The sequence below is a fragment of the Porites lutea genome, chromosome 9, assembly GCF_958299795.1.
Source record: "Porites lutea chromosome 9, jaPorLute2.1, whole genome shotgun sequence".
Lineage (NCBI taxonomy): Eukaryota > Metazoa > Cnidaria > Anthozoa > Scleractinia > Poritidae > Porites > Porites lutea.
This window is the reverse complement of record NC_133209.1, coordinates 14,264,471-14,287,385: the sequence shown is the minus strand read 5'-3', so window position 1 is coordinate 14,287,385 and position 22,915 is coordinate 14,264,471. Positions and strand designations below refer to the sequence as shown.

Below are 22,915 nucleotides of genomic sequence, written 5' to 3'. Positions count from 1 at the left end.
GTTTTGCTAATTAAACCTTTTGCTTTTGTGGCGTTCCCGTAGCCGTCGCCGTCGTCGGATCTTAAGGTCCCTAATAAATAATAGAATCAGAGTAATGATTGTAAATGAAACATGCAAAGTTTATTTTATCTAACGAGGTCTTTTTCGTGCTATTTGTTCAGCGCTTTTTTCTCTGTAAACTGATCCAATAAAACTACAAGTTAAGGAAGCAAGATTGACCGGTTTGTTTGCTCGGCGCTGTGTTCAACAGGTTTTGCTTTCAAAATTTGCCTTGGGGCCAGAAAAGTTTACGGGCCTTTCGAGAAACGGGCTCAACGCCTCTAAAACCCATACCCGTTTTCAGACCTGGCATAGGCAGAAATTAAGTCATCATTTCTTAGATTAAAACGCTAATAAAAAGATTTCTTAAAATCCATTTCCAATGATAAGACAAATATGTTCATAAACTCCCGTAATTCCCTCGGAAACCATACCCGATTCCAGACCAAAATGGGCAAATTCTATACCCGTTTTCAGACCAAAACGGCACAAAAACCCTACCCTTTGGGGCAGCACATACCTATATGGCTTATAGAAGGGAGTACCCCCCGGGATACGGCATGAGTCTTCTTTTGGCTCATTTCATAATTTTCACTCTGTAAGTGGCCTCTTATTTCCTCAACAGAAACCCGTATCATTTCCATTTATTTATTTGTTCTCCAATCCGAAAGGGTCTTGTTGTTTTTTTCATTTTGAGATTACCGGATTGGATTTTACCACAACCGGCCAGAACAATCCTGAGTCCAAAAAATTGAGGGAGAAAAGTTTAGGCGCGCCTTTTTGGGCCAATAAGGCCCATACGGCCGGATCTTGACCTGGTAGCACTTCTTCCCCATGGACTTGCTATTTCACCGCAAGGGCGGAGGCATGGTGGTCTAGTATTTCAGGTCTGTTACTCTTAGTTGCAACCTTGCCAGCGCCTTTTTCCTTAGAAAAGACACTTCTCCACTGTCTCTCTATCTTTAGCTAGTAAATGAGTACCAGCGATACATGGTATGTTGATGGCGTTTAGATAGTGGAGAGGGGTGCGAAATGTCTTTCCCCCGCACACCCCGTTTTTTTTCCCTGTTTACTTATCCGTTCGCACTTTCTGAGAGCCTGAAACAGGGCGGGGCTAGTGATGTTACATTTCTGGATATAATGCAAACACCAAACGCGTCTCTAGACCTTAAGAGACGACCCTCTAAAAAGGTCCGTCAATTTGGAGGCTGGTCAAATAAGGTACAAAAAATGAACAGAGACCACAGAATAGTTTTGCTTCCGATCCTTTTCATTATGGGCTTATTTACAAGCATGCCTCACAGGCACGAGCGAGTTGACACCTGTGGGATACTTGTCGGATATTTGCTCACCAATGCATTACTTTCACTTAAGGGTATGAAATTTACTATTTCACAATTTCTACATCTTTCAAAAAATATAAAATGAAAACATGGACGGCATATTTCCACTCGGCCATTACGCGAGTGGTGTAAAGGAAGTACTGATTGGCTATTTCTTTGAGAAACTGACTTAGTCAAAATGACTGACATAATCAAATTGAGAAGGCCCAGGCGTATGGCTAACGTTGCTTAAGGCTTGAAAACTCAACGTGACTTTTGAACGGGCCCATCGAATTTATATTGACCTGCTGCACGCGTCTTGTCAATTTCTTTCTGTCTTGTCTTTGATATACCGGCTGAAAAATAGCTGTTTGGCTAGTTCTATTTTTTTCTTAAATTCTTATATACATTTTTTATATTAGTTAAAAGAGTTCTATGACAGCGTTCCCAAAGTCGGGCTATAAATGCGAAGAGATGAGACCTTTGAGAAAGTTACACTTTTAGAAAGTAACGAAGGCAGCAGTTCGTTGGAATCATCGAGGTTCAACGTAGTTTCTAACTTTAAGAAACAGCTCTCGTAACTTACTGTCTGGAAAGTTACCGGGTGTAAGGGACATATCTATATACAGCAGCTTGGTAAAAATTAGGGCCAGTTGTCCTGCAGGCGGCCAGTCGATGAACTCGAATAACAAGGGTATGATTGGCTTCCTTAAGTTGTCAGCTAATGTCACTTCCCTCTGGCACATTTCAGATTTGCAATAGCGTCTTGTTACACAGCAAATTACGACCTGTTTAAAAAAAACATTTCAAAAGTAGTAGTAAACATGCAAAATCAGGAAATATGCAAATCAGGGCCTTGTAAACTAAATTCCCTCTGAGCTTTGCTATTAATAGGACATGAATATAACTGAAATGACGAATAATAATGAATTTCATACAACTGAACCGAGGGATGAAGAAATAAATGAAGAGAAGGAGATGCAACTTTTTAGTTGCTAAAGGAAAGCCTGAAAAAATTCAAGCTTTCCGGGATTCGAACCCTGACTTCGGTGATATCGGTAGAGCGCTCCAACCAATTGAGCTAACGAGCCAACCGGAAGCTAGTCATTATACTGGAGCGTAACTCATAACCAGAAATGAAATGATGAATATATGAATTAAATGACCGATTTTAAAGCGAGCCACATCATCGAGATAATTACGGGAGGGGTGAAATTATCTTCGTTACCTCAATTCAACAAGTTCAGTTTCAAGAGCAAAGTACATCCCAGAGATGAACCTTTCGTGCTTAAAATTAAAAACGATGGCTGGACTGGGGGCAGCAAAAAAATTAGCCAATAGCTGACCGGCAGTAACATCCCAGAAATCTTTGCTACAGTTAACTCGGTCCAGCCCCCTTCTCTTTTCTAAAGAAGCGAATTCAGTTACTAGGCAACTGCTAACCTTTGAAGCTCTGATTCCAGCATCAATCTCCGAGTACAAGGAGTCCCCTCCACCCATCCGACCAATATCCAACCAGCAATGGAACCCAGCCTCCTCAAGTTTGTTCTTCAGTAACTTGACCGTGTCCTGATGATCCCATTGGTACGAGATAAACACCTCTGGAGGGACCGCGGGCTCTAAAGTGATATTCATCTTTTCTGTAGAAGGGATGTAAATATGCTGAGAAGATTATCTCGGAAGGAGAGAGCACAAAACCTCCTATGGAGCAGTAAGCGAATCGTAAAGGTTACACGTTGGATGTACACAGGAAAGCTAGACACCTGTGTTAATGAGGGGTTTCCATTGGAACACTCACGAGGGACGGCCGGTCAGTAGCTCTACAATGAAAAAGGTTTTACCTTTTACCTAAATCATTTTTTACCCATTATCCGAGACATCCACATACTCTTACCCTTTGGAAGCCATGTAACCTGATGTGATTCGGTGGATATACCTCCAAGTTTTAGCGTGAGAACACAGCCGACATTTTGTGACGCCATCACTGGTTTCCGACTTCTGCAACCCCCTTTGGTCTCCTATCACAAAAATCAAGCGACGATTCATGCATTGCGGATGCAAAAAAAGTGAAATATTAGTTAACCTGATACTAAACTCACCTCCACTTTTTTCGTGTTTCGCGGCATCTAGAATATCTAGATCGTTTGTCTAGGAGAGACAGATAAAATATATATTATTGTCTCTTCAAAGGTCACGAGACAGAATTCTTGCGTTCCATTCTAGCCGGAACTATTTGCGCGAAAGGCCTTTGAATTCTGAAGAAAAAATGGAGCCTATTAAAGTCACCCACCTCTGAAATGAAATTCTGACTGATAGGTGTCAAAGACAATAGGGACTTAAATACCTACCCTTATCGCAAATTTTCGTCAGGAACAGAAAAGAATATTGTATATTATTTTTGTCTTAGTATAGCGTTACGGAGTTGTTAAGTTTCCGGACGGGACCCTGAATTTCAATTTCTTATTGCCTGCGTGGCCAAGAAAATAAGAAAGGATAGGAGGCGAAGAACGCGAAGATGAAAAAATGAGGAGATGTACCTTTTCCTCTCTCCCTAGTCCCTTCTCCATTTTTCCTTCACCAGTTTCGACGCATTCCCTAAGATTATTTGGTATGTCATTAAAACAATTACCTTTTCGGAAAAACCACGCCATTCCTCCAAGCCAGAAACTGTCACACGCGAACGAGCACCAAACGTCCTTTTACAAATCAGTTTTCCGTCGTCTGAAATTGGCAGAAAATGAATGCAGTGCATGAATGCGCAAGATTGTACTTTGTGTTTTGTGCACACTTTGTTCAAGTTACAACACGACGGGCATGTCACGCAAAATTCGTAACGCATGTTACGCAGGCACGCAAAGTCACGTGACAAACTGCACAAAATCGATTCCAGAAGCTCTCGAACCTGCGAGGCCAGACCAACATCTTGTTCTTTGTTCTGAAGAATCACCTTGACGTATGATTGCTTGCAAATCAAGAACAGGTCACTCTCGCCCAAAATGAACCTGACTAAGTTTTGAAACAAGTTTGGTTCGTCTCTGCAGCCGAGTGTGGGGCAGACTGAGATGAAGCGAGAAACAAGCTGAGGGAACAGCCCGTGAGGGAGAAAACCATCGGAGAAGTTGATGAACAGGGGACAAATGTCAGTGGGACTGGTGTCAAGGTCGGTCACCGGACACGAGCAAAGTTGTGCTGGTACGAAGTATTTCACAGATGGCGTAGGAGATTTCTTGGAGTCTTCAGGCATAAATTTTGCGATCAATCCGTACATTTCCATCATGCATAAAATGTCGGTCTGTGATTGGCCATCGCACAGGAACTCTGCAAACACATGGTCTACTAAACGCATGCTCAAAAGGCCAGTTTCCTCCAGTCGGCTCCAGGCTGCTGCGTGGCGTGGATTCTAAAGCAAAAAAAAACAAACAAACATCAAACAATATACATGCATAAATTAAAATCTTGATCGTTGTGGAGACACCAAAACCTTTGCCTGGAAAGAACGTTTTGAAACTTCAAAAGAGGGCTACCAGTTCTTTTCTGAAGTCAAAAGAAAAAAGAATCAGTAAATTAAGCCCAATAACTTGGTTTCGTGAAGGCAATATCAGACACCAATAACGAGCGATATCAAATGTCACCTCGCAGGCAATACCTGTTCGTCAAAAGGTCGTATAGTGATGAGCTTTTTGAACAAATGAATCAACCACTGTGTCTGTAGCACCACAGTATCACCGTGCCAGATGATTATACCAAGGTCATGGTAAAAATCCAACATGGCAACCATCTCAGCCTCATCGTCGATGTAACACTTCTTTCGTACAATGTTGTACAGCTGGGAAACTTTTAAGTAAAATATCTTCTGTTGAACGAGAGCTTCAACGACTTTCTCAAAGTTGAACCAGCGAACAGGTACATCCTCTCCCATGTATGGCTCCAGTCGCAAAACCTGAGATGATAAAATGAAATATTTGAAAAACCATCCACCACTAAAGGTGACAAAGTAATACTGTCACGTCGAGACCTGTTACGTGATCGTATAACCCTTTAAATTTCGATTTTTCCTGATCAGTACGCCTGATGTTGTGCAGGAAACCTTTACACAATATCTGGGGCAATGTTCACGTGTTCAACATTACCCTCCTAGCAGAGCGTTTATTTCTGGTTAGGTTTTTAGCATGCACGAGGATGTTTGTGCCTCTGGTATCAACAAGCCAGCTAAGCGAAATACCAGGGGCGAGAACAACTTCGTAAAAAAGAAGCCCCGCTAGCTCAGTAGATCAACATATGCCTACACCAGTCGTCAAGTTCGCCAGTTTAGAGAAATAAATCATCATACTTTCTCAAAAAACGCAGCACCACAAAGCTTTGACTGAAGGGCCAAAAAAGAATTCTGTAATTCTTTTGTAACACAGTAAGCCTGATGAAGGAGAAGTAGTAGATAAAAAAAGTCCCGATCACCTCTCTTATTTCCTGGCGAAGCTTTGTAACACCTTCATCCTCTGCAGCGTGCGTGTTGTCTACGCAGTAAAAAGGTCGTCGGACGTGCTGTTCATATGTTTTTCCAGACAGACTCCTTTTGATCTTGCTCTCCATTTGCTGGGGGTCCTCAAATGGTTTGTCTGCATGTGTACCCACGATGATCACCGGGGGCCTCAAATAAGGCATTTCCTCATCTTTCGCTTCTCCATTGGGGCTTAGATTGTGAACCGAAACAAGCCAGGACAGAATGCTGTCCAAGTTTGTTTCGTCCCCACTCGAGTAAGGAATAAATTCATGTACCCCCTGACGAACACAAGGCTCCATTTTAGCGCTGAGGTCCTTACTCATGTTATAAACTAACACGTAAATTGCTCGAGGTGACAAAAACACCGGGTGCGAAGCGTAGTAAAGATGTTGGCCCGCGAAGTCCCATATTGAGACCACAGTCTCCCTGTCGCTTGTCTCTTGTACACTCTGCTGTCTCTGTAGGTATTTAGCCACCAGGACCTTGACGTCCTCTGGGACTCCCCCTGAGGTATCGATTTCTAAATGAAACTCTGGATCAGGAAGTAGATCAGGGATATCATCTGGTAATACATCCGTCGAGGACTCCGCGGGCTCATCCATTGGTATGGGTACAGTAACCATCTGGAGTTGTAAACGAAAAATACATCAGAGTGAGAAAGAATGGATTTTGGCAGAGAGGACCTCAAAAGGAACTACGAGAAGTAATGTTCATTTTTAATCTAGTTTCTGTGGGCAAGATAAAATGGCGGATGTAATAGCCTTTGTGCAACAACTTTTTGCAACCCACAACAATTTCATTTGCTGCAAGACAGTATTAATTCTTGGGTGGTGAAACGCGCAACAACGCTTTTCTACTTGTTTTGCACATTAAGACAGATCCTCGTTTTTGTTGCCTGTTTTGGCGTGCTTTTAGTACTATCTAACACGACACTGCAGGATTCAGGTATTGCGGAAAGTCAAATGAAAACCGATGTTTTTAAAAGATCTTACTCCACAAGAAAGTCATACCCCATCTGATCCTTTTGCAAACCTTAATTTTAATATCAAACCTACGACAACTATTTTCTTACACTATACCTGCTGGTTACCCCGTGGTGCAGCTGCCGCTCCTTGAGTGACATCACATTGCATAGTCTCTGTTACAGTACTCGAGGCTGGTTTTTCCTCTTGATCCTCAGGCTTTTGTAATTCTCCCACAACAAGCCTGGCAATATCATCGGCAAACTCAGAAGTAAACTTCTCGTTCTTAACAAGCTGCCAGTTCATGACTCTGTCCACGTCCACCTCGAATCTCGATGGATCTACTTCTATTCCGTCGGTGCTTGGCTCACCGGGATCAAAGGAAATTCCCAGAAGTGACTTCTTTAAACTCGTTTTACCCGCTCTGTTTTGTCCAATCAGCATAACGCGCCCGCGATACACCCTGACTTTGCCTTTTTTCAATGCTCGCTGAAAAGCATGCTCAGCCTCGATACCACGAGCTTGAATCTCTGGGGGAACTAATAGAGAAAATCCAAAGGACATTTTAGGGGACACGTTAATTCAAAAGTTGAGTATAAAAATTCAATAATGATTTAGTGGCAGCAGATCCACTTTGTGGCTCTTTTTCTCCCATATACCTGATCAGAAGATATATGGTATAGTATATCCCTAAGGTGAGGAGAAAACCTTTGTAGCATGACAGAAACTTCCCGGAGCGAGGACGAGAACCACCAATAACCCACGAATTCCCTCAGAAACCAGTAATGTACTACCGTTAATCATCAAGTAGATCGGCTTGTAAGACTGACGTCTTTAATGGCTAATTTGTTAAATGAGAAAGGTGTTAGTAGTATATTAGGGACCTGAACTATCCGGGGTTTTTTGTTAATGAGATTTCAGCGCAAAACAAAGGATAATTCGGTCCCCACTATACTACTAGTGTTGCAATAGAGCGGAAGTTTCGACATGGTTGTACCGGTGGGGAAGTAAAACACAAAAATTTCGCTTTATCAGCTGACTGAATATAGCAAATTAACCAGAATAAAAAATTCCCAAGCTGTGGCTTGAAACTTTGATGCAGGCCAAGCGCTGAAAAGGGTCAAATCTCCTGATAACGGTAAAACTACTTTATCAGTTCAGTTGATAGAACAGACTTTTTATGTCTTAATAATTATTCAATTTTCAAACACCTTCTAGTCCTTCTACTCAGCACTTTCCTGAGAAGATGGAGGAACTGCTAAGTAAAAAGTCTAAGTGCTGATTTTATACCTGTTGAATCTTGTTCTGATTCTGTTTCTGTTGACACAGAGGCAGTTTCTTCCTCCTCATCTGTATTTGCTGTATCCCAGCTGTTGTCGTCTACTCCAGCTTCATAGAACAAAATCACATATGAATATTTAAATACACACGATCCTGTCAATGGAGGACAAACATACTGACCTCGGAAGTTCCTTAATTACAGGGGCGAAATGACTGTTCTACTTTATGAGTGTAAAAGAATGACACTCGTTACGGCCATGACAGGGTAACTACACATACACCAAGATGAATTTGGCTTTAGCGTCTTTAGTTGGGAGCAGCCTATTTCAAACGTATCTAGTCACTCTGCAAGCTCCCTTATTCACCATTTTCACACAGGCCGTAATGCATCTTGTTTACCCCCCCCCCCCCAAAAAAAAAAAAAAAAAAAATTCCACAACCATTGTCTTCGATTTCTCTTGGGACGACTGTTACACTCCGGAGAAATTGGAAACAATGGTTATGCAAAATTTGGGGGTGGGAACAAGATGCATTATGGTCTATGTGAAAATGGTGAATCGTGGGATGGACGAGGGAGGCAGCGCTAAATATGATTAGAACATTGCTAAAGGAAGAGCGTTCAGGCGAGTCAGCCGCACCAATAAATGACAAATCTGTTGAACGTATGCATTAAAAGTCCTGTCTTAAGGAGGCGAAGTAGTACTAGGCAGCAGCAGTAGTTTTCGATAATTAGAAAAGGGTGAATCCTAACAAAGATGACACGTACAAGGCGCATGGATTGATGGTGAGACCATTTGTTTTATCTCCGCTTCTGATTGGCTTACATTCGACGGCTAATTCTTCGTAACCAAGTAGCATTGGACAAAGTTGGAAGAAATGTGCTGTTAATCGTGGCTATCAACTGAAAAAGGGAAGCACAGTCACCACGCAAAAAAGCAGCCCGGTAACTCTGAGCTGTTTTGGCAGTACACAGAAAATGGCGGAAGATTTCACATGTTATGCGAAGACGAAATAGCCGAACTGCTGCCTCAAAATCATAGTAACAAAAGACAATTAATATCACTCGACGGATAACAACTGCTAAATGAAGAATATCCTGAAAGTGTCAAGCAAAAGGCAGATGTTTTAAGACGGAAACTTTTCATCGAGGCCGGGCATAGAGGTACGCATGCATGATTTAAAGAATAATAAAACAATCAATTTTGTTAAAGAAAGCTAGCATTTTTCTTGTGTGTCAAGCAACTGTAGACTGAGCTAAAGTTATTTAAATGTAAAAGTAATCCAGCATTGTAATGATGCCTTTGTACTGACACTTAGTGTTAAGTACAGACCTCACGAACTCATGCCTGGATCAACCTGTTTGGCCCGTTTCTCGAAAGTCCCAATAACTTTTCGGACCCGGAAAGCTGTTTTATGTTTGCTATTTTGCATTCAAGATTAAACATTCAAAATTTTGAATTAACGAACCTGAATTGGCTGGTTTGTGAGCTAGGAACTGTGCTACTATTCAAGAGTTTTTCATTTTAAAAGTTGAAATTTGCCTTTGGGTCCGAAAGGTTACCAGGCCTTCCGAGAAACGGGTCCGAGGTTTAAGGTCCGAGGGCCCTAAAACTTTTTACAGTCTACTGTACTAAGTGAAAGAACGCAAGACATTCCAAGTTCTCACCGGCAAAACTTTCAGTATTTAAAGGATCAAATAAACCAAAGTAACCATTTTTCGTTTCTCCAAGCCATAGTTTTCCAGTTTCCCTCTTTTTCCTGCTCAACAAAAAAGAAAAGATGTAAATCATACAGCATTAGACAGCCTACTAACAGGTACTATTGCTTTCAAATAAGTAGTGTTTGTCTAAATTTTAAGTTTCAATTGCATGTTTCGCTTTTGTCTTGTGCACGAGACAGTAAGAGTTCAAATTTTATCTATATGAAGTAGAACTGCGGGCTTTCTTTCCACAAATGCTTTTTGACTAAACTATAATGATCCTTCTCAGGTTAAATCTTTTTCCCGCTGTTCAAATAGATAAAATTTCACATTACTATTCACTTTCGTACTTCATCTTCTACGGTTACATCACGAACTCACAAAGTGACCAGCTCCCAGCTGGCTTGATAGCTCACTAACGAGTACCCTCCAAAGTCTTGATTTAGATAGTGATAGTTAGCATGAGTGACATACCCTTGAACTGTCTTGGAGATCAGCAAGATGATTTCACCCTTTTTGCAGGTAAGTTGAGATGGAGATTGCCCTTTGAAGTCTGAAGTAACAAGAAGTTTAGGAAGTGTAAAATCCTGCCGAAAAATAATTAAAATTTCATTAGCAAACATCTCAGGTCATTACAAAACAGCATAATACTACAAAGGTTTCCCTTTAAATATTAAATAATACCAAACAATATGAAAACTACATGTAGATGAATACACTTACATATAATTGTGCAAAAACTAATGCAAAATACAGTCTTAAAAGAATTAACAATTTCTATTCCCTTACTTCTACAGGAATACAATTCCACAATTTTGCACTAGTGACCTTTAAGGTTTTGCCTCCTTAAGTTTCTCTTTTGAATTTAAGACACATTAATTGGATATTATTTTATAGACGTACCAGTTGACCTCACATATAGACCTGCACAGTGTTTGAGATATCATCACATAATCAGGAGCAACACGATTGATTCTCTTGTCTATTGCAAATAGCATTTTTGTCTCTGATTGGCAACCACGTGAGTTATTTTAAAGATTACAATGCCCAATTTTATGACTGACCAAACATGTAGCCGTTCGATCTTTGATCAAAATTAATAAATGGATTGGCAGGAAAGAAAAGGGTAAATGCCACTAAATATATGATCCAAAGTGAACTACACTCACCTCAAGAGTTTTGGCAACATCAGACAACTTAGGCCTTTTCTTCGCAAGTTTTGCACAGCATTTATCAAATAAATGTTTCAAAGCATCGGGACAGAGAACACTTCCATTTATCTGTTCGAAGAATGGGCAAAAGACACTCCTTACGAAATCTCATGTCAGAATGGAATATATTGTTGTGTGTAGCCATAAAATAACCGGAGAACCTCATCATATGGAAAATCAGTGACAGATTTTAGGGGTCTGGACTCTCTTAAATACACCCATGCAATTGTAAATTTTTGGTGACTTGTTTATAGATAAAACACTTACTTAGGAGCTCTAGAGAACTTGCTTGCTTGAAAGTGAGAACAAAGAAACGTTTTAACAATAAAGAACTACAATACTTAGGAAACTGAAATTATTACTAATAAAGGATTGCTTGCAACGTTAATTTACGTTACGACTCAGTGATTTTAAGTCACAGGCAAGTTATTGCTTATTCCTAAAACAAGGTGATAACAAATGGATACTTTTCTTGTTTTTTAGTCAACCAATGAAAAAGCAAGAAAATAACTGGAAGACTCTTTCAATGAGTTAAACCACCTATCCTCACACACCTATCCACAAAAGGCTATGACGTCATTGGCGTCAATGCTTCCCTGTGCAAATTAATGAGATTCATGTGCAAAAAAGGCTAATTTCATCCCTACTATACTACTAAAAATAATTACCTCACAAGTGGTGTGTCAACAGATGAGGATCTACATGGGTGGTTACTGGTGGTTCAGGTGTTAATGGCCTAATATTAATTGGCCAAGCATAACAGATCGCCCAACACGCTGCATACACTTGAGCAGCATTTTGTTTTCACATGCACAACATGAACAAAAGTACATAACAAGGGAAAACTTGATCCCTGGCGTTTTCTTAGGATTGCATACATTTAAGCTGTAAGCAACCTCATGCTTGTGCTTGGGCTTATGCTAATAAATGTGCATAACTTAAGTGGCAACAAGGCTTTAATGATTGTTACAATGTACATACCCTCTCAGGTGTACCAAGAGTTAGATTCTTTTGAGTGAACTCTAAATTATGAAAAAGCTTTTTGGCAATTTGCCCAAACCAGAAAACCACCTTGCTTCTGGTGTTAGGTTTCTCAGACCTGCAAAAATGACATTTAAAATATGAGTAATATTAAACACAAAAATCCCTGTACGCAACTGAAAGGTTTATTTACTTACTAATAAAAAACCAAAGGTTACGGAGTGTCCATGGCAAGGAAGACTCAAAATCTGTTGAACAAGATATGTTTTCAGAACGAGGCTATGTGCAAAAGCTTTTTTGTGAAAATGAGTTTTATTTGCATGAGAATAAAATAGCAATTTTTATATCAATAAACTTCGCATTTAGCTTCGCTTTGAAACAGGGGCTTGAGGAAACTCAGAAATGGCCTAATTTAATTTTAGGCATGTTTAAACATGAGACAATACTGGCCAGCGACTTCCATCATTAATCCTGCATGGGGCAATCTTTAGAGCCATAGCAGTAATTTTAGCCGTTTTGCTGTGGCTAAACACTTTTTTTGTCATCATTGTGCAGGCACAATTTCATTTTCAACCCATTACAACTTCATGTTCTACAAAATAACAGTTGATAATGCCGTAGCTGTTTGAGACCTCACATATTTCGTCAGGTGAAAAATCGACCTCTGTTACAGAATCACTACTTCTAGTGCAGGCTGGTCCATCCTCTGGTTCTTCAATCTCTCCACAGTCCAAGCTGCCTTGGCAGCGGAATGAGCCAAACTTTGTCACCTGCAATGACCTCCAATATTATTGCCATTGGGGCCTATTCCAATGATGCTGCCATCTTTGTTTACTCCACTGGCTGCTATGTTGTGGCCCTGAACCATCTTCAGTTAGGCCTGTTTTCATCTTCTTGAATCTGCCATTAACTGTTCCATCATTTATTGAAACCTTCACTGCCCCTGTAATGCCTGTTCCTTCCCTCGCATCTAGCGCGGGCAGTTCGCTTGCTAGAACGTCTCATAATGTATGTGGCACTGTGGTGGCAAGTGTGCTTCAACCTTCTTCTCTGGCCATGGCTAGTCAACCTTTTGTTGTTTGGTCTGGCCTGGGTATTTGTCTTTCTTAACTCTCCCTTAGTTTCTCCCTCCTTCTATCCCGTCTTGTTGGAAAGTCCCCTGAATGGTGTGGAATTTGCACAGAGTCTGTTGGGCAATTTAATTCCACAGACAATCTTGTATGTTATTAACAGGCTTCAGCACAGTTTTCGGTTGGTGTTCAAGAATATTCATAGGCTTTCCACTCGTAAACAACCAGCCTATTGTGATCAACAATTATTTAGCTAAAGGAGAATGCTTTTCCCTGAGTTGCAAGTCCCTTTGCATCCCCTTTTCTGATCTTCATGTTGGCAGTTTTGGTGTTCTAAAAAAAAGGCCAGTCCAAAAATGGCATCTTTTTTCCATCTTTCTTCATAAATGCAGAGGACTATTCTATGCAGTATATAACTGTTAATCAGATTATATGAATGGTATCAAAGTATGGGCCTGGGGGTTTGATGGCTAAATAAGATGTTGATGCAGCATACCGCAGCAATGCAGTGCACCCTGCAGCCATTATAGATGGCAGGTAATTATATTGTCAATTTAGCCCTTCCTTTCGTCATTCGATCTGCCTCCTTTATTTGTACTTCATTTGTAGAAATGATGGACTAGATCCCCCTGAACAGAAATCATCTACCAGATCTGATACACTATCTCAGTGACTTCATAATCACAGGACCTCCCAACTCAACACAAGTTTAATTTGCAAACTATCATGGCCGTTTGCAAGTGGTTGGGCCTTCACCTTCAATCCTAAAACTGCTGCGTATTAATTGAGCTGGATTCACACCAGCTCTGTGCACACTTTCTAAAGAACAAGAGCTAGGCCATACAAGAGTTGATTTGCTCGTGGCAAGTGGCATCATAAAATTGCATCATTGGCGGTGCTCACAGAATCAGTTGAAGTCAGCAATTGGCATCTTTATCATGCAGAAAAAGTAGTGTGGCCTGGACGTACCTTTCTTCACTGTATGTTTAATCTCCTTTGCTGCTTCTGCTGATGTGACCATCACATCTGGTTAAATGCCGGAAAATTTGTTGATATTGAAGAATATTTCTCTGTTACATATTAGAGTTTTGCAAACTGACCACACCAGAAATAAAGACATACTGGAAGTACCTTGTGACTGTACGTAACTCAAAGACAATATTTGCAGTTAAAAAGTGTTTCCTTGCGGAGCAAAAATGGATGAGTTAACATTGTGCTCTATACAGCTGTAATGCATTAAGGATGTGAGTGCATGCATGACAACAAGTTTTTATTTTTTTGGTTGGAGAAACATAAAGCATGATGTACATGCAGTTATGTTGATGGGTTGGAAACATGAATGACCTACACTTCTTTCAACTTGTCCTGGTGACAACCCCAAAAGCCTCCTAGAATGAGCTGCAAATGAAAAAACCAAATCAATATTAATTGTTTGGATCTATCATGAACAAAACTAATGCCTCTTTATTCACCGTTTTATTTCTCAAAATAATTCTAGTATTACGGTGACTTTAAAATTGCAAATGCGAATGTATAGACAATGCCACCAGGGAACTTAAAAAACCAAAATGCAGGCTGAAGTAAGTGTTACCAGGCACTCCCCTGTAGAGTCAGTGGTTAATAGGCTCTTGCTACTGACCTGTTTCTTTTTAGTGCCCTATGTGAAGCAATTCAAATTGAGCAAGATTTGCCAGACCGAGTGATTGAGCAATTGTGAGCTAAGAAATCCACCATTGAGTGCCTGTGGGCCAGCAAGCTTAACAATCTCCCTTAGAGTCCGTGCTCAGTAGGCTGGCAAAGTAAGAGCAGCAAAACACATCTCCTAACCAACGTCATTGTCATTGATGAGGATATAATCAAGTTAATCTCCTGCAAGTCAATATCCACTCCCAATGCTAATAGCAGACATTAAGAAAATTACTTGTCTGTAGATGATGATAGTGACCTTGGTGAGTTATCCCCCAGCTCTTGTTGGGAGCTCTAGCCTAACAAGGAACTCGAACTTCAGATGCCCTGCTTAAAAGTCGTACTTTAAAGACAGAGGGAGGAAAGAGCCAAAACAAGGACTGTTTCCCAGACCAGCTCTGCTTTAACTCCTCACCTTGATAACATTTTGATGTCAATGATTTGTGGGAGTCCAGATCCCATCAGCTTCCAAATATATTTTGAGTTTGACTAACCTGTTTGACAGGCCTCAGTGAAGAGCTAAGAGATTTGCTCATTAAGGGAGTTAGTTCTCTTGCCTTTATTCAAGTAAGCGGGACAATAAGTCAACAAATATTTTTGTCCAGTATGGAAGATGAAATATATATACTCATTGTTATAAAAATAGTAATGATGATATAATAACATTATTGTGACTGCCGCAGCTGCTTTTGGTTTTAATTTGATCCTCGTAGCTTCGGTCTTTGGCCTTCAACATACAGGATACCCCGCTGTATGCAAGAAAAAAATCTCTGGTACCAAGATACCTCATGTATGTTGCTTAAAAGTCACTGTAATTTTGAGATTTAAAAAGATTTAATAAAGAGGCATTGAATCATCAAATGTTGCCTCCTATTTCTTGCATAAAAAAGATTATAATCAGCTGTAAAAAGCCTTGCATGCAATCATAATTTTTCATTAACTTATTGTTAACTATAATTATCAGGGCTAAGCATCTGAATGGGCTTCCCCGATATGAATCAATACAGGTCTCCCTCTCTCTCTAGTCCTTGATTATAAAGCATGTTATTCACACAGCATGCACTATAATATTATTAGATAATAAAACAGTAAATTATTTTCCTATAATGTTTCACGACTCTCAATTTTGGTTTTTAAAATGGCTGAAGTTATTTTTACCTTGCCTGGTTTTGCCACATAAATGGAATGAGTACTTATCCTCCAGTGTATAAGATTTTTACTGTTTAGATATTCCAAGGCAGAAGCAAGCTGTGTTATCATCTGAATCAGACTGAACACTGAAAGTTTTGGCATAGCCTCCATAATGTTCCCACACTCCGCATAATCCAACACCTGATCATGAAGATAAAGACTGAGTTTACAGTTATATGTCATGTCAATTAATTAAGCACTGGTTCATGGAGAGCACTGAGAGAAGCATAAGAGTTGCTCGAGGCATAACTGAGAGCATCCATTACTAAATATACACACAGCTTAAAGCATGCATAAACCTATTCATTTATAAAACAGCTGACAAAAATGTTTGCTTTTTGATCAACTGCAAACTTGTCATAATGTACTGCACCAAAAAAATAAACGTCTCTATTGGTTGGTTACAGGCTTTTAGCCAGACATTGAAAACTGGCCGTCCAGAGGACACGTTTTCCCATAAAATCATAAGAGATTAAGTTAATTTTCCTTCTGGCTGAAACCTTGCTGGTTACAAACATTACCTAACAATCATCTAGTTTGAAAGAAAACTCTTTTTCTCAAACGTGTGACGGTGAAAATTTGCATACGTTAATCATCAAAGTAAACAATTAAAGCAGAAACATAGGTAAAAGAGTTTTAAAGTCCACCTAAAGTTAAAATATTCAAATGTTCGTAAGATCTAGAAGGGGTGGAGTATGCTGGTTTGGATTCATGAAACGATGTTTATGTTTTGCTTGGCGAAATCCAGGAAGCTTGTCACTTTGCGAAAATGACTGCCATCCTACGTTATGCGAGTAAGTCTTACATGAACTGGTCTTTATAAGGCTTCTTGAGGGGACCTGACTGCATGCAATTGTTTTTGTGTTTTTTTAATTTATTTAAATTTCCTTTTTTTTATTATTTATTTACTTTAACAATACTTTCACATATTACAATACAATACTTACAAACTTACAATACATATATCTTATTGGACGGTTTAGTGTGTAGTATCATGAGATATTTTTATGAGTCACGCTGTATTTTGGTGAGCCCGTAGGGCGTGTCAAAATACAACAGACTAGTAAAAATATCCCACAATACTACACCCTAGACCATCCAGTAATATCATTCAACTCGAGAAGTACAAAATAGAATTCAGTAAATGTGCATGCTTGCCTAGCCTACTTATGACAAGAATGCATGACAGGCTAACATGAGTCGAGTTTCACGCGCTTTCATCAACACTGTTGCTGATTGGTCAGAAATCAAAACTTGTCAAACTAGTTTACTTGGTAAATCGATTTTTCCAAATTTAAATGTCTTCGTCAAGGCTTCAAACATTTGCAAGAAAAACAGAGATGGAATGACAAATAATTGTGAGACTTCTAATGGTAATCGGTTATGTAAAAGACTACCAGTAGGAAAACTGAGCAGAGCAAATGGTGATGGAAAGAAGAAGACTCTTCTACAAATTCATGCAAGGAGGTTCAAAGAGCTACTCGTAAACAAAAGACTTGAAACCTCATCTTTGCCAGGTTAAAAACTATTTACTAACAAAAAGAGAATGAAGTGTTATGTCTACAGTGTTGAGTTTTCTTGACACTTTTTAAAAGAACTTGAGGTGAAGACTGTTCAGTTCCTTGTGTTTTTTTCTTTCACGGATTTTCGTCATCACCATCTCTATCACACAACTTCAGGTCTGTTTTTATCTTCTCTGTTGTATCTTTATCATAAAGTTTGTATGCAGCTCTATCTATTTTTAATAAATGTCGACATTTCATCGTTGTTCAGACAACTTTACTCTAGAAACTCCATTTATTTAAGCTTACAGTTTGGCCCCTATTCCATTATTAAAGATATAGAAGGTTTGAACTAAAACAAGGCAGTGATCTTAGAAGAATTAAAGGAATCTGTGAAATCCAGGGTGCTCAGCATAATTATCATGATTGCACGCTAGCCAAGTTTAAGTTAGGCGCTGGGAGCCACTGGGTGGGAACTCCTTTAGCACAGCCCTGAAAAAGAGGAACGCTCTACCCTATACTTCCTCAACTCCCAGCTTCTTTGCATTCCTTTCCCAATTTCTTTCTGCGAAAAAAGCTTTGGGTAGAGCTGGAGGGTCACTTGAAACTTAAAGTAAAGGTGGGTCAATAGGGAGCAAGATTGCCATTCAAATTCTCTTTTAGTTACACCAGAGGGGAATTAAAAATACTATAAAACAAGTAACTGCACTCACTAGAGCTACAGAATCCGTGTACAGCCCTGGTAGAATAACTCCATAGAGATTAAGGATGCTTTGGTGTGCCAAAGGCGCAGAGATTTCAGCCTCGTGAATAAAATGATCTCGCTGACCTTTTGAGCGATCATATCTTAAACATACCTGCATCTGTAAAAACAATGTGCCACAACACTCAAAGTTAATAACTGCCAACTCATTTCACCGCAACAGAAGAGCAGATCAAACTTACTCTTGGCAGGCTGTTCCACGTCACCTTGGTCTTCAAAACACTGGTTAACTGGTTTGTTTTTGTTGCTCTTGGTTTATTGGCAAATTCCTAAACTTCTTTGTTCATTTGATTTGTTTTTGTATTAATACTTTGTTAGCTTTGACTTCTAAGAACTCCAAATAGATGGTTAAAAATCAGGTTTTAAAGTGTTGTTTACAAAGTTGCTATTGCCCAGATTTTTTGCTGAAATACCACCTGTTAGTTATACATACTGCAGAATAAGCAACAGGCTTTTAGCATTCTGATTGGCTGTATTCGCTATTCATAGGATAAATGGGAGCATCCCCATGTAATAATATCCACGCCAGCTGATTTAATGAAACTTATGTACCTTGGTTGAAACCTCACCTTTTCTCCATTGGGTTTTGTCCAAATAGCTTTAAAAACAGATCCTGATACGGGACCTGTGGCAGTTTTCTTGACAACTTTAACATCCTCCATGGAAATAAATGCCACTCCAGAAGCCTGTAACCGTGCTTTATATGGTACTTTTCCATGTTTCTGCAATACATAAAACATTTAATGTTATTAAACATTTTTTTTTTTGCATGAAATGATGATTACATGCACAATTCCAAGCAATTTAAGGCCAAAGGAAAAAAATACCTTTAAGGTATTTAAAGTTTTCTTTTCTTATGAAATACATCATCATGCATAATTCAATCTCCTGAAATCACCACAAAAAGCTTAAGAAAAACCCTTTCACTCTTTTGCCTTTTTCAGATTTTGCTGAAAAATGCTACCTGAAGCTGGACAATTAGCCACACCTTCTTGACAAAAAGAAGTAAATTAAACCACCCATTAACATCATTAACACTAACTGAAGCATATATGTGCAGAAAGGAAAACTTTTGAGATTAGACAAAAGAGGGACATGCACTAGTACTGCCCCTAGACTTTTACAACCTTTCACTTTCTCTTCTGATCTCCCTACTTCCTTACGTTTCTTCTCCGATAGTAATCCCCTTGTAATTACTGGGCATTTATTAGGCTTCACCTTTCAGGAAAAGCCAAAAATATTTTATACGAATAACAAGTGGCCCGGGGTACAACTTACTGTGAAAAGATCATTCTCTGTACTTACCAATGCCAAAGAAACAAAATCTGTTTTCTCTGATTGTTGCGGCAAAGTCCTTAGCTGTTCCTTTGCAAAGTTTGGTAGTAGTCTGAACCTTTTCAGTGCCTCTTCATCAAGCTTCTGCCAATCAGCAATTGTTCGAACTTGCAGGTCATAACACAGAACATTGAAACAGTCTTTGAGGTTGCTTTCCGCAAGAAGAAGAAAAATCTTGTCAAGTTCAGTAAGTTCATCTTCTTGAAGATGTGAACCAGAAGTCTAAAAAGTAGATATTAAAATTTTAAGTCATTTTAAATTTAGGACTGAACATGGTCCTTCTTACTAGAATGACATCTGAGAAATTTGGATTTTTTTCAACAAACATGATTAAGACAATTATCATACAATAATTATTGAACCTCTCATAAGCGACCACCCAAAATGTGAAGACTTAGCACTTGGTCACTTTTGGGAGGTTAATTGCCACTTACAAGAATCAAACCTCATTGGGTCTCTAAATAATTAATGATTGGGAGGTAGCACATCCACAAAGTGGTTCTTCATTTACCTGATTCCTGATCAAATTGGAGTTTGGAAATGTTGGTTTTTGAGGAGAGGGGAAAACCGGAGTATGCCGAGAAAAGCCTCTCGGAGCAAAGGAGAGAACCAACCACAAACTCAACCCACAAATGGCGTCTCCACCAGGATTTGAACCCAGGCCACATTGGTGGGAGACAAGTGCTCTCACCACTGCACCATCCGAACCTCTCTTCCGAAAAGAGGTCCAGACACTTTTTGCTCCATGGAGGATAATCAACTGCATGCAATTTCTAAGTTACAGCATGTTTAGTTTCATTTTGTCACTAAAAAATTTGTATGCTCTGAGTAGCATATTCTATAAACAGTAAACAACAAGATCAGACAATTTGTCAAGTGGTCACTCACAAAAGGTTAAAACCAAAGGAAAATTATTGAAACCTCTGAAGCCCCCAAAAATGGTTGCGGTCACTTTAAGAAGTTGGTTACAAAAGGGTCCAATTTGTAACATTTCGTCCGGGAAAAGTTTGGTTTTTTGGATTGGTGGTAATAAGTAGTAGGGTCGCTTATGAGTGGTAGTTGCACATGCAGGAATGTTCAAGTGTATTATTTTTTTGTACGGCATACAACTGTAGAGATATTTAGATCTTTATACCAACAGGGTCTGGAATGGGGGTCCTGATACCGCTCCTTTTTCCCCATACCCTGCATCCTGTACTAATTCATCGCTTTCCTGAATTCCAAAAACAATACATTATAATTTCAAACCTCTCTCAACCTCTGATTGCACTGGATTACATTTTTCATGGATTGACTTGCATTTGAGCTGTTTTTTTTTTTTTGTAGCAAATTTAAGTAAGCAGTGGTGGATTCAGGGAAGGGCCCAAGCCCCCCCCCTTATTTTTGGACTAAACTGAGTCCCAAAGGGCAGAAATTTTTTTTAAGACCACCCCCCCTTATCTCAGGGTCTGGATGACAGGGCCCCCCCCCTTTATCTGAAGGTCTGGATTCGCCACTGGTAAGTCACCTGGCAGTGATCCCTGTCGAATTGTGTGACATATCTACGAAAAACCGATAAGTCTACCACTTTCCAGGACCAGGGCGTTTGAAAGGCGGGTTAAATTAACCTCAGGTTAGGCCTAACTGGAGGTTAAATTTCTTAACCACAGGTTTGCTAATAACTTGGCTTTAAAATTGCTTTTTCGAAGCGTGGTTAGAGGACCGGTTAGTTAACCCTGGGTTTACCATGACTAACTCGCAGTTAGCATCCGATTAAATACCTCGTGGTTTGTTTACGTCCTGTAACAGCGTCTGTGGAGGATCCCAGAAAAATAATTTCACTGCCTCAGAAATTGCTATTTTAACCGAGAACATCGAAGAAAACTTGCACGTTTCGCAAGGTAAATTGACAATCAGAGTGACAAACCAAAGGCAAAGACATTGGACACCAACAACAGTGACACAACGCTGTAGGAGTGAGGAAGAGATAATTGGCGAAGTCTGAGGGGAGTGGAATAATCTTCATTTCCTGTGTAATGTTTATTGAATTCACAAACCTTTCAGAAAAGAAAAGAAACAAGAAAAAGTGGAGAAGGATTGACCTGCTTCCAAACCTGTAGCCAGCTCTTAGTTCTTTGTTTGTAAAATTTTTATTTTTTATTGTCTGAACTATCTGTGAGTCTTTTCTCTTGTCGTTTTTATAGTCAGTAAACCGTGACAACAAGTCAGTCATTTTGTTTTGACATTACTTTTCTTATCATTAATTTTAACCTAAGGTTAGTTATTTAATCCACCTAGCTAGCAGGGTTCAATTTAACCCACTGTTTAACCCGACATTTGAGCTAACTGGTGTTTGAACAACACAACAAACCTGCGATGTGATTAAAATTTATCCTCAGGTTAATTAGTCAATAAAAACCCAAGGTTAGGATTTAACCCGCTTTTGAACAACGGGGCCCAGGCCTCTTTTTTATCCAATGGTTAAACTATATCTTGACTGTGAGAAGTCTCTTAGTGATTTTCTTCAAAGTTGGTGGGCTCGTAATTGTGCTTGAGTGGTTTTAACATCTTAAAAGATGGCAGACATGTGAAACGAGGGCGGCAGCCCAAAGGAAATTAAGAAACTTGCTTCCTAAAACAGAGTGAAGGATCACAAGTAATTAACTTAAAAAAGTGATTGAAGCCCTGAACACTCCAGACACTTGAAGCCCTGGTAATGAACTAATAAAACAGTCCCTCAAAGTCCAAAGTCACAGGTTACCGATATAATATTGGGTTTCAAGACACCCAAAGGGTCCCAAAGCGCTAGAAGATCAATCTCAATGTTAATATTTTGTTTCAGCTTCCCGGTTCCAATCATTTCCGTAATTTGCTTTCCATTTGCTGTGAAATCGAGTCTATTGGCATGAACTGCAGTCCTTTCAGACGAGAGAGAGAAATCTAGAGAAATAGGTAGAAAGGCCATGGCCTTTCCAAAGTTTTATAAACAAACAACAATGGGAGGGCTTACCTTGTCTAACGACTCTTTCTTGCTAGACTGCCACATTTCGCACTGCGGCCAGGCCTCAGAAACCAGAAAAGGTTTCAGGACTGTGACTGAAGCCACGGACGGAAACTACACGACTACACGAAAATAACTTACGGGTAACACACGTACTTAGTCATACGGGTATCTCTACGCATAACAGTATCAATTTTCTGTACAAACAACGATCACGAGTAAAAATCGCTCATAAGGACCATAAGGTACACAACCAACTTTTATGCGCTAACTATTTATACTTTCGGACTTAACAGCCTTTTCCTGTTGTTACTTTCGTGCGGTCGCTACTTTCGGGTAGATACCAGGCCATGTACGGCCCCCGGGGGGGCACTCATGCCACTCAAGGGAAGTAA

At 39.7% G+C, this 22,915-nt stretch overlaps 1 protein-coding gene across 1 annotated transcript; it reads right to left on the bottom strand.

The window, feature by feature from the left end:
- Nucleotides 1-1,274: 1,274 nt before the first annotated feature.
- Nucleotides 1,275-22,632, bottom strand: LOC140947363 (uncharacterized). The gene is made up of 18 exons (XM_073396440.1): nt 22,530-22,632; nt 19,511-19,762; nt 18,775-18,927; nt 18,156-18,305; nt 15,908-16,081; nt 14,412-14,461; nt 11,994-12,111; nt 10,971-11,081; nt 10,276-10,388; nt 9,769-9,860; nt 8,112-8,210; nt 6,939-7,360; nt 5,814-6,482; nt 5,008-5,301; nt 3,991-4,761; nt 3,461-3,509; nt 2,805-3,001; nt 1,275-2,149 (listed from the first exon to the last, which is right to left on the bottom strand). The coding sequence occupies exons 1-18, from the start codon at nt 22,563-22,565 to the stop codon at nt 1,895-1,897; spliced, it is 4,005 nt and encodes a 1,334-aa protein (XP_073252541.1). The 5' UTR covers nt 22,566-22,632; the 3' UTR covers nt 1,275-1,894.
- Between the last annotated feature and the right edge of the window lie 283 nt (nt 22,633-22,915).

Bases quoted from the DNA above. Each gene is read 5' to 3' on its own strand.
- LOC140947363 (XM_073396440.1), bottom strand. From the start codon at position 22,565: ATGTGGCAGTCTAGCAAGAAAGAGTCGTTAGACAAG. The intron at 19,763-22,529 runs GTAAGCCCTCCC...TCTACTTTTTAG, and splicing joins AGAAAGAGTCGTTAGACAAG to ACTTCTGGTTCACATCTTCA. The intron at 14,462-15,907 runs GTAAAAATAACT...TTTCATTTGCAG, and splicing joins ATGTGGCAAAACCAGGCAAG to CTCATTCTAGGAGGCTTTTG.